The 13,157-nt window shown below is 38.7% G+C and overlaps 1 protein-coding gene across 12 annotated transcripts in view; it reads right to left on the bottom strand.

Moving 5' to 3' along the window:
* CELF4 (CUGBP Elav-like family member 4) overlaps window positions 1-13,157 on the bottom strand; it is a 911,277-nt gene that overhangs the window by 62,446 nt on the left and 835,674 nt on the right. For 8 of the 12 annotated variants that reach the window (XM_069963253.1, XM_069963252.1, XM_069963256.1 and 5 more), the window contains 2 exons: window positions 9,055-9,120; window positions 1,328-1,408 (listed from right to left, as the gene is read on the bottom strand). In XM_069963253.1, coding sequence (XP_069819354.1) covers window positions 1,328-1,408; window positions 9,055-9,120 — 147 coding nt within the window. The remainder of the gene's footprint in view (window positions 1-1,327; window positions 1,409-9,054; window positions 9,121-13,157) is intronic. The other 4 variants (XM_069963255.1, XM_069963257.1, XM_069963261.1 and 1 more) reach the window with 1 other exon arrangement.

The raw sequence follows: 13,157 nt of genomic DNA, 5'->3' as shown, positions 1-13,157 counted from the left end.
TTCCCTGCACTTACTACTGCATCAAGGCTTCACTTCCTGGATAACATGGTGATGTCACTTCCTGGATAAAATGGTGATGTCACTTCCTGGATAACATGGGGATGTCACTTCCTGGATAACATGGTGATGTCACTTCCTGGATAACATTGTGATGTCACTTCCTGGATAACTTGGTGATGTCACTTCCTGGATAACATGGTGATGTCACTTCCTGGCTAAAATGGTGATGTCACGACCCGACTGCCAGAGCTGTGCGGGCTGTGGAGAGGATGATAGCAGAGGGATGCTCAGTGTCCCTCCAGTGCCCTGTGTCCCTCAGTGTCCCCCTGCAATCATCCTCTCCAGCAGCCACAGCCCGCACAGCTCTGGGAGTCGGGTCGTGACATCACCATTTTATCCAGGAAGTGACATCACCATGTTATCCAGGAAGTGACATCACCGTGTTATCCGGGAAGTGACATCCCCATGTTATCCAGGAAGGGACATCACCATATTATCCAGGAAGTGACATCACCAGGTTATCCAGGAAGTGAAATCACCATGTTATCCAGGAAGTGAAATCACTATGTTATCCAGGAAATGACATCACCATGTTATCCAGGAAGTGACATCACCATATTATCCAGGAAGTGACATCACCATATTATCCAGGAAGTGACATCACCAGGGACTTCTTTACATGATCCATCTCAGAAAGGAGGGGGGGGGGGGGGTTGGAGAAGGAGATGGAGTGAACAGCTCACACGCAGATTTTGTTACTTTAGCAGAAAGCAGCAGCTCAGAACTGGGGGAAGGGGACTGAATAGATAATAACATGTATGGAACATGGAATGTTCATTTCCAGGAGGGGGAATGATTGAACATGTATTTTACCTGAGCAAAATACCCCTTTAAGTATTAGAGGCAACCAATTTGATAATATATAATGGTAGTTTTGGCCAGGTGCAGTCATCACGATGCGACCGCAACCTTTTGACTCCCTATGTAAAGTTTCCATCCTTATTCCAAACTGCATTTGAGAAGATGATGGATGGTAAGACAAAGGTGTCCACCCTTCCTACAAAGTTAATTATGGATATAAATTCCTTACAATATAAATTCTACACATAAGCAGTCATTTACAACATGACCAAAACTACAACTCTCATCATGTCAGGGTAGGATAAGAGTTGTAGTTTTGCAATGGCCGTAGAGCCACAGCTTGGAGAACACCGCCATTCATGACATTGCCTCCAAGCTTAGTCATACCACATCTCTTCTCTATTTCATGGTGCATCTCATTACTTTTCATGCTTTTTTTGCAGCTAGGGGGCGCCAGGGCACTCACCTTCTCTCTGTTGCTGTGGGATCATTGGAGGTGGCTGGGGAAAAGCTTGACTGATCTGTCCATAGGCAGCAGGATAAGCAGCTATTGGGGGAAACAAGGAAAGAGAAGTCAGCAAGACTCTATTAACTTTTATTCATTCCCATAGAAAGAAGGTCTAAAAAACGTTACGAGGCTTCCTGACCCGGTGGTTTATAATAGCCGCTTACAAAATTGCGGAACGCGCGGCAATACCATAGGGCGTATCACCTTCCGTAGACTGTGGAGCTAAAGAAATCTCTTCTTATTCCGCAGCCGGGTGTTGTCAGATCTGACACCTTCCTTCCCATTCTATATATCATACCTCTATTCGCTGATTTTATTTCTTTCTGGTTCACCTACGTGCCAATTATATTGTACCGAAAGTAAGTGCTCTGAAAAGTAATAGTACAGTATGTTCCCTGAGCTGACATAGCAAGCAAGGTAATAATGTACATTTAAGGTCTGTGTACTGAGAAATAATGGATACAAATTGCTATATTTATGTGCCATTCCACGCTCATCAGGGCTTGATTCCTATGAAAGGATTATGCACGGTGACATTATAATCATGCCCAATAAAGGGCTAAATGGCAAATTTTGCATGGCGGCACTCTGTTACCCTTTGTGTGTCTGTTTTTATTTTTTTTATACAATTATTTGTTAAATTTGGAACCGTGATTGTAATTCTCTGTATAGAAATGCATTATCTCTGCTGCCCTCTGCTGTTCACATCTAGCACTGCACCCTTTTACTATGGAGTAGAAGGGATAAAACTCATTATAAACTTAGAATACTATATAATACTTAAATAATAATAATAATAATAATAATAATAATAATAATAATAATAATAATAATAATAATAATAATTATTATTATTATTATTATTATTATTATTATTATTATTATTATTATTATTTTTATTTTTATTATTATTATATAAATATAATATATTTACCATTATTATTATTATTATTATTTATATATTTAATATAAATTTTTAGAATATATAATAATAATAATAATTATTATTATTTAAGTATATAGTATTATAAGTTATATATAATATATTATAAATATATAATTATATAATATATTATAAATATTATAAAAAAAAATATATATATATATATTTAATATTATTATTTAGAATATATTATCTGTTATATAATTATATATTTATAATATATTATATATAACTTATAATACTATATAATACCTAAATGATAATATCCAGGCCAGGGGTATTTTGGAGGATCGATCCTCCAAAATACCCCCGGCCCGGAGTACCCCTTTAAGTACAATATATATATATATATATATATATATATATATATATATATATATATATATATATATATATATACATTTCAAGATTTGGGAATACACCTATTATTTGTCCGATTATGGCACCGGAGACTATAGAGTTGGAAAATCTTGCCCCTTCATATGAGAAGAGTTACAAAGCTGAGTGTTTCTATTGAGAAATGAATGTACAGTAACACACCCATAAAGTGCATACAAGTCAGTTGAGATATTTAAAGGGATGCCTTTAAAGGGATTGTCCAGTTTGGGTAAGACTGATGAGGGGAAGCAGAGAGAATGACATTACACAGCGCCCAAAATCAATAGACCGCCCAGGGTTGTGCAGCGATGCAAAGGATCATCCAGAATTACAATAGACATCAGCTGTTGGAAAACTACAAAAACCCTGTTGAGAAACTACAACTCCCATCAAGACCTGACAGCCGTCTGTTATTTGGGTTCGATGGGAGTTGTAGTTTCACAACATTTGGAGGATACAGCATGACTGTGGTTCCTGAGGACGCTGTGTGTGACGGAGAAACATGTTGAGGGGGCTATAGTTTTGATGTTTAACCACTACTCCTGATTCTCAAATGATCTATATATCATAACCAGCAGAGAGACATAGGGGGAGATTTATCAAACAGGGTGTAAAGTGAAACTGGCTCAGTTGCCCCTAGCAACCAATCAGATTCCACCTTTCATTTTTCAAAGAGTCTGTGAGGAATGAAAGGTGGAATCTGATTGGTTGCTAGGGGCAACTGAGCTAGTTTCACTTTACAACATGTTTGATAAATCTCCCTGTGTAACTGTGCGGCTGCAAGAATCATATGCCGTTAGCATGAGCGTAAGGGCCCAAGAGTTTGCGCTTCTAATACTTTTTTTTTTTTTCCGTTATACTTACCGCATTATTTTAAATACGTAATTAAAAGTGACGTTTTAAGTCAGGTCCCTAAGGGGGCTCTACTCCCCGGGCTTTACCTGTGGGATTGGTAGAAGTGATCATATTAGACCCCCGACTAGGAGGATTTGTGATTGGTTAGGCTGTGTTTACACTAGGTTTTTGCAATCTGTTTTTTTTTCATCTGTTTTTGCAAAAAATGGATTAAAAAAAAAAAACAAAAAACGGAAGCATTTGTGTGCATCTGTTTTGATCCGTTTTTCCATTGACTTCTATTATAAAAAAAAGGATTAAAACGCATCAGTTTTTTTATGTACACAAAAACGTAGCTGACCTTATTTTTGTATACATTAAAAAAAACAAACGGATGTGTTTTGATCTGTTTTCTTTTATAATGGAAGTCAATGGAAAAATGGATGCACACAAATGCATCTGTTTTTTGGCAAAAACGGATGAAAAAAAACTGAGTGTGGACTCACACCCTCATCCTCGGTGCCATTCCAGTGCATTTAGTAGTTTGCGTTACGGTCCGGTAAGACCATTAAGAGCATTGCCCACCGCATAGCACTAGTGATGAGCGAACATTTGCGGACGTTAATAAAAAAAAAAATTATCGTGAACGGTTCGTGTTCGCTGAACATTCTCAAACAAATAATGGACTACAGTAGAAGCAAACGTTTCGGTCTGTACGCATGCGTACAGATTATCAGGTGCAAAGCGTAAATTATGCAGTTGTGTAAGCTCGCAAGTTCGAATATATTCGAAAAAGGACCGTTATTACCATTCCGATGATCGGAAAAAAAAATTGTGATCGGAACACGAACACTTAGCGTCATGTTTGTACGAACATACAAACATTTATTAACATGTTCGCTCATCACTACATAACACCGATTCACCCTTGGCCAGACGGCTCCATTGATTATAACTAGAAAGGGGCGGTCCAGCCAGGGATGGATCGGCACTAAGAGGATGGCAGTGCTCCTAACTAGAGATGAGCGAACTGGGTTCGGGTTCGAGTCCATCCGAACCCGAACTTTCGGCATTTGATTAGCTGGGGCTGCTGAACTTGGATAAAGCTCTAAGGTTGTCTGGAAAACATGGATACAGCCAATGACTATATCCACGTTTTCCACATAGCCTTAGGGCTTTATCCAAGTTCAGCAGCCACCGCTAATCAAATGCCGAAAGTTCGGGTTCGGATGGACTCGAGCATGCTCCAGGTTCGCTCATCTCTACTCCTAACACTCCTACTGGCGACTAAGGGCCTTATTCCATGGGCCGATCAATAAGCGATGAACGTTTAGCGAGGGCTGCAGGGACATCATTACCGATGTCCTTGCAGCATATATTACCTAGCAGGGCTTCTCCTCTGCTCCGTCTTCATCCCGGTCCCACGCGCAGCAGCAGCTTTGGTGCCACCTGACTGAGCTGTCAGATCGCTCAGCCAATCACTGGCCGTGGCGGTCCTGGCCAGTGATTGGCTGAGTGGTCTGCCAGCTCAGTCAGGAGGAGAAGCCCAGCTAGGTAACGTATGCTGCTTGAATCGCTATTCCACTCAGCGATGTAAGGTGGGTGACCGATGATTTTAGGTTTGGGCCTAAATAAACGATCAGCCGATCGTTTTCTCTATTCCACCGAGCGATAATCGGCCGAATCGAGACGATTCGTCCGATTATCGCTCAGTGGAATAGGCCCCTTAGTGGATGGGAACGGCACAGAGGATGAAGGCAAGAGACATACTTTCCTCCTCGGCGTCTCCGGTGCAATCAGGACATTTCAGTAAGTTAGATTCGTCTAACCTGCTGATAGTTCCCCTTTAAAAAAAAAAAAGTTGATTTCTTAAAAAAAAAAGTTTTTTTTTCTTTCTTTTTTTAAACCAATAGACAAGCTAAAACCTGAATCCATAAAACAAACATCTCAAGTACAGGTACAGCACTATACAAAGTGATAGAACAAAGGTCATATAAAATGTCATGGCTGTAGCTAGAGTAAATGGTGACACATACAGAACATCTATAGGAGAGCTTCACATATTTGGGAGAGTGAGGGAATCGTGTTCCTTTGATGCCAGGAGGGTGCAGGGCCCGATCTGCCCTCTCTATTGGGGTAAATCGATTAACCAGTGACCTTACCGAGCCCGACACCGACGTCCTGACCTCTAGGTGAAGGCTTTACATTTTATTGAATTACTCTCTTAGTATGAAAGGTGAACACAGACAGTGGGGGCATCAGGTAATAGGTAGATGTTATTACATTCATGTACACTAGGTTTTCGAGATACTGCAGGCAGTTTTACAGTGTACTAGTATACATCGCAGGTGGATAGAGAAGGCGGTTATGAACGCACTGGGTTTGCAAGGTGCTATTTGAACAAAGTGAATAAACTACAGTAGGAGGAGGTTACATCACAAAAGCAGCCCTGGTCTAAGAAGACAGGATTACATTCAGGAGGCAGCATTGTGTATGAGTGTTTACACAGTGGGCAGCATAGTTGACAGCTATCTCTCCTAAGATACCCATGCACATGCATGCTCAGCTGCCGTGACTATGGATGGCTTTAGCGGAGGAACATTAAGGGCTTAGCCACTAATTCAATCCTCCTTTGTTGGCCTGAAGACTCCACTGACTATTGAGTAACCTGGAGAGATGACTCCATCCACTTCAGAATTACGGAGGCAGCGATGCTCGAAGACACCGAACTCTAATGAGCCGAACGTATAGAGATATATTGGTGTGTGAATAAAATATTAATCATCTCCATTCTTCTTCTGTGCCAAACATGAGATAAAAGTGTAGAGAGACACTAACTCACCAGCAACCTCAATGGGCTCCAAAGGAATAGAGAACGTCATGGACTCCAACTACCCGACCCCGGTATCCCCCCCCATCCCACCACATACGATATACCACAGACTTCCGTCCCTACCCCCCGTCCCTACCCATCTTCCCTACCCCTCCCCCAAAAAATCTCCTGTTTGCTTTGGCAATGCTAATATGTTATTAAGACCTGCCAATAAAGCTGATTTGATTTGATTTGAACACCAATCAGGATAATGGGTATCTATCTATCTATCTATCTATCTATCTATCTGCTATCTATCTATCTATCTATCTATCTATCTATCTATCTATCCATCCATCTGCTATCTATCTATCTATCTATCTATCTATCTATCTATCTATCTCCTATCTATCTATCTATCTATCTATCTATCTATCTATCTCCTATCTATCTATCTATCTATCTATCTATCTATCTATCTATCTATCTATCTATCTATCATCTATCTATCCATCTGCTATCTATCTATTATCTATCTATCTATCTCCTATCTATCTATCTACCTATCTATCTATCTCCTATCTATCTCCTATCTATCTATCTATCTATCTATCTATCTATCTATCTATCTATCTATCTCCTATCTATCATCTATCTATCTATCTATCTATCTATCTATCTATCTATCTATCTATCTATCTCCTATCTATCTATCTATCTATCTATCTATTTCCTATCTATCTATCTATCTATCTATCCATCTGCTATCTATCTATCTATCTATCTATCTATCTATCTATCTATCTATCTCCTATCTATCATCTATCTATCTATCTATCTATCTATCTATCTATCTCCTATCTATCTATCTATCTATCTATCTATCTATTTCCTATCTATCTATCTATCTATCTATCCATCTGCTATCTATCTATCTATCTATCTATCTATCTATCTATCTCCTATCTATCTATCTATCTATCTATCTATCTATCTATCTATCTCCTATCTATCTATCTATCTATCTATCTATCTATCTATCTATCATCTATCTATCCATCTGCTATCTATCTATTATCTATCTATCTATCTCCTATCTATCTATCTACCTATCTATCTATCTCCTATCTATCTCCTATCTATCTATCTATCTATCTATCTATCTATCTATCTATCTATCTATCTCCTATCTATCATCTATCTATCTATCTATCTATCTATCTATCTATCTATCTATCTATCTCCTATCTATCTATCTATCTATCTATCTATTTCCTATCTATCTATCTATCTATCTATCCATCTGCTATCTATCTATCTATCTATCTATCTATCTATCTATCTATCTATCTATCTATCTATCTATCTAGGCAAACGATAAACAACTGCAGCACTCAGAAGATGAGGTGAACTAGTGAAGAGTTTTATTCAACAAACATCTGTGGATACAAGCGATCTTTCAGTCCAGTCCATTTCAAGCTTTGAGCTTGAAAAAAGTCCACATGGAATGGACTGAAACGTCGCTTGTATCCACAGATGTTTGTTGAATAAAACTCTTCACTAGTTCACTTCATCTTCTGAGTGCTGCAGTTGTTTATCGGTTGTCTGAATATACACCGGAGGATCGCGGTGAGACGGCTGGCACAATACCTTTAAATTATCTCAAGAGTACTGCGTGACTTTGTTTCGTCTATCTATCTATCTATCTATCTATCTATCTATCTATCTATCTATCTAATTATAATCTATCTATCTCTCATCTATCTATCTATTTATAATCTATCTATCTATCTATAGATCTCCTATCTATCTATCTATCTATCTATCTATCTATCTATCTATCTATCTATCTCCTATCTATCTCTCTATCTCCTATCTATCTATCTATCTATCTATCTATCTATAATCTCCTATCTATCTATCTATCTATCTATCTATCTATTTATAATCTATCTATCTATCTATCTATCTATCTATCCATCTGATCTCTCTCTCTCTCTCTGATTTGCCCATAGCAACCAATCACGGCTTAGCTTTCACTTCTTACATTGCTTTGCTAAAATGAAAGCTGAGCTGTGATTGGTCACTATGGGTAAATCAGTTTGGTCTCTGGCGGATTGATAAATCTGGACCATGATCTCTCTGCATGTCTCTACGCCAGGGGTATGAAACATACTGGGGGAGATCTATTAAACATGTTGTAAAGTGAAACTGGCTCAGTTGCCCCTAGCAACCAATCAGATTCCACCTTTCATTCCTCACAGACTCTTTGCAAAATGAAAGGAGGAATCTGATTGGTTGCTAGGGGCAACTGAGCTAGTTTCACTTTAGACCATGTTTGATAAATCTCCCCCATTGTCTGTTGCCCATAGCAACCAATCACAGTTTGACTTTCATTTTTAACCAGCACTATGTGATATGTAAGCTGCGTTGTGACTGGTTGCTAAAAGTTTCTCTTTTAGATAGTTCTATTACTTTTAGATTATTATAGTTTTACTTATTCCTCCATTTTTGCTTTTGTGCGCTGAATAAAAACCTTAACAGCCAAAGGCAAAATCTCCACAACAACCAAAGTCCGTTGTAACCTTATTTTCCTGTTTGGGAATGAAAGTTCTGATCATATATGACATCATACAGTATGTGCATGCATTACAAGTCTATGACACGGATGGATGAGTAGTATATAAGGATTTATTAGGAGAAAGTGTTAATACTAACGACCTGCGTACTGCTGCACTCCGGCATAGGCTTGCTGCAATGGATCGGCCGCGGTGGGGCTCTGTGCTGTAAAAACAAGGAGAGGCCGAGAGTTAGAGATCAGGCACAAGACTGGGTGTGGCGTTACGAACAGGATTCAGTACAGCACATCCATTTCATAACCTTCACATACACATAGAGATTTACATAGGAAGAGGTAGAAGAGGAGCCATCGCTATACATGGGGGTGGACTATACTCTCGACTTTCCACCATATACTATATACTCTATTTGCCATAAAGTGAAACTAAGAACAAAAATGGATCAAGGGTACAAGGAAACAATTTAAAGGATATATATATATATATATATATATATATATATATATATATATATATATATATATATAAAACTAAAACATAAAAGATGGCCTGAATGTACTTCTGCAATGTAAGGCGGTGTTGTCTGACAGCTGCCGTGTGCCATCCATCAAAGCGAGCGGCAACGTGCTGGTTATATTGAGAGCATAGGCTATGTCAGTAATGGGGGAATTGTTGCAAAACTACAGGTCCCATTATGCCCGGGCAGCCAAAGCCATATCTTTACCTGTCTAGGCATGATGGGAATTGTAGTTTCGTAACCCCTATGTTATATAATGGGGAATTCTCTAAATGGAGGCCATAGGACTACAACGTGAAGCTTCTTAGCCCTCTGTTCTATGTAGGGTGTGGATGATGACATGGCCAGAACAAACTGATATGACTTGACATGGATCCTTGAGTAACGCACGGCATAGGCTTATGACTCAACCAACAAGACAATCCAATGACTCATCCAGGATCCTCGAAGAACTCCGAGGAATGACTCATCTTAGAGAACACAAAGAAGTGGGACAGTCGTGACACTATGTACAGATAATTCACGGGTAGGAATCAACCTCCAGCTCAGAACATCTCTGCCAGCCATCCATATTCATAGACCAGACTCCTTATTCTAGGGAAACTGCACCCCCACACTATATAGTGGTCGGCATGGGTGGTCGGCCAAGTGAGCCTAATGTACTGCCCGATGCTTCTCCTTCACAACATCATCCATATGGGGGGGGGGAACTCCCCATAATCCTCAGCCAGTCCCACCAAATTGGTCATCAGAAGCCTAATGTGTATGGCCAGCCGTAGCACAACCTGAGACGTTATGGCACTACTGATTACAGTACTTTATGGAAGGAGCTGTTGTTTGGTCACTTTATGGTGGTATTATTTGATCACTGTAGGACAGTATTATTTGAGCACTCTGTGGTGGTATTATTTGATCACTGTATGTTGGTATTATTTGACCACTGTAGGATGGTATTATTTGAGCACTGTAGAACCATATTTAAGCACTGTATGTTGGTATTATTTGACCACTGTAGGATGGTATTATTTGAGCACTGTATGATGGTATTATTATTTGAGCACTGTATGGTGGTATTATTTGAGCACTGTATGTGGTATTATTATATGAGCACTGTATGGTGGTATTATTATTTGAGCACTGTATGGTGGTATTATTATTTGACCACTGTAGTACGGTATTATTTGAGCACTGTAGTACGGTATTATTTGAGCACTGTATGGTGGTATTATTTGATCACTGTAGGACAGCATTATTTGAGCACTCTGTGGTGGTATTATTTGGTCACTATTTGTTGGTATTATTTGACCACTGTAGGACGGTATTATTTGACCACTGTATGGTGGTATTATTTGAGCACTGTATGTGGCATTATTATATGAGCACTGTATGGTGGTATTATTATTTGAGCACTGTATGGTGGTATTATTTGAGCACTATAGGACATTATTATTTGAGCACTCTATGGTGTTACTATTTGGTCTCTGTCTATTGATATTATTTACCTGCTCTATGAGTCTATGTTATTATTTGAGCACTCTATGGTAATATTATTAAGTCACTGTATGCTGGTATTATTTGAGCTCGGTGGGACAATATTATTTGAGCACTGGTATTATTTGACAACCTTGTGGTGTTATTATTTACTCACTATGTTGGTATTATTTCAGCCCTCGATGGCAGTATTATTTGGTCACAGTATGTTAGTATTATTTCAGCCCTCTATGGCAGTATAATTTGGTCACAGTATGTTGGTATTATTTGAGCACTGTAGGACAGTATTATTGATCACTTTATGGTGGTATCATTTGGTCACTGTATAATGGTATTACCTAAGCATTCTATGGCGGCATTATTTGAGCATGCTATGGTGATGTTATTTGGTCACTGTTTGTTGGTAATATCTGAGCAATCAATTGTAGTATTATATGCTATATGTTGGTTATAGTTGAGCACTCTATGCTAGTATGATTTGGCTCCTGTATGCTAATATAATGTCAACACTGTACGGTAGTAGATATTTAGGTACTGTACAGTATTATTTGAACACTACAGTATTGTGTTTGCAGTGTAAGTTAGTTGCACTGTATAGTACTGTATAGTTATTACTGCACTGTATTGTACTGTATAATTATTGCAGTGTATGTTGTTAGTTGCACTGTATAGTACTGTATAGTTATTAATACACTGTATAGTATTGTAAAGTTATTATTGCACTGTATAGTACGGTATAGTTATTATTGCACTGTATAGTTATTGCAGTGTATGTTGTTAGTTGCACTGTATAGTACTGTATAGTTATTATTGCACTGTATAGTACTGTATAGTTATTATTGCAGTGTATGTTGTTAGTTGCACTGTATAGTATTGTATAGTTATTAATGCACTGTATAGTACTGTATAGTTATTATTGCAGTGTATGTTGTTAGTTGCACTGTATAGTACTGTATAGTTATTATTGCACTGTATAGTACTGTATAGTTATTATTGCAGTGTATGTTGTTAGTTGCACTGTATAGTACTGTATAGTTATTAATGCACTGTATAGTATTGTATAGTTATTATTGCACTGTATAGTACTGTATAGTTACTTGTGTAACGGTATGGCGGTATCATTTGGCTGATGATACCCTCCCTGGACATGCGATGTTTTGCTCTCAATATACTCAGCACTGTACAGATCCCTTTGAGAAAGAAGTTCCTGATGGCTGCCCATAAAAAGCTATAGACTAACATCCTCTCCCATCCACCCACACTACAGTGTCTCTCTCAGCATCTGAAGTACACGGAAACGTCACTCGCATTCTCCGAGATACGCACACAGCTTCAAACACAGATCATGGTACGACACGGCTTACTAAACACCACCATAGACAATGCAAAGCACTGAGACACAAAATAAGAGAGATGACGGGTTCTATTACAACGTTAGGAGCCAAGCAGACACTTGTGGAAGCCAATGGAGGAGATTATCCACAATGATCTATATATGAGACCCTAAAGAAGGAAGAAAAAAAAAGACATGGGGATTTAGGTGGAAACCAGGGACTTTTCATCAAGGTATGGACTATATACTGTACCTCTTACATGGAGTTAAAGGGGAACTCCGGCAATTTTTTTTTTTTATTTCAAATCAACTGGTTTCAGTAAGTTATATAGATTTGTAATTTACTTCTATTCAAAAATCTCCAGTTTTCCAATACTTATCAGCTGCTGCATGTCCTGCAGGAGGTGGCGCATGATACACTGCTCTCTGCTGCCACCTGTCCAGAGCAGGAGAGGTTTTCTATGGGTATTTGCTGCTGCTCTGGACAGTTCCTGACATGGACAGAGATGGCAGCAGAGAGCAGTGTCAGACTGGAGAGAATATACCACTTCCTGCAGGACATATAGCAGCTGATAAGTCAGGGAAGATTTGAGATTTTTAAATAAAAGTAAATTAGAAATTTATATAACTTTCTGAAACCAGTTGATTTGAAATAATAATAAAAAAAAATCTTTGCTGGAGTACCCCTTTAAAAAGAGTCATTTTTGTTGTTAGTTCCACTTTAAGTCACTCGAAATATAAATGACATGAAACATACGGATAATCGGAGAGTCTGGCGGGGTGGGAAGAGGACAGACGTATTCCGGAGTGACACATTATAGGGGGGAGGTAATACGAGGGGCGCACACAAGGGTAACATATTGATAACATTCTTCATGAAGGAAGCGGCTCCATTAAACGC

The sequence above is a fragment of the Dendropsophus ebraccatus genome, chromosome 3, assembly GCF_027789765.1.
Source record: "Dendropsophus ebraccatus isolate aDenEbr1 chromosome 3, aDenEbr1.pat, whole genome shotgun sequence".
In the NCBI taxonomy this organism is placed as follows: Eukaryota; Metazoa; Chordata; class Amphibia; order Anura; family Hylidae; genus Dendropsophus; species Dendropsophus ebraccatus.
The sequence above is the reverse complement of the archived record's forward strand: the minus strand, read 5'-3'. Positions and strand labels throughout refer to the sequence as shown.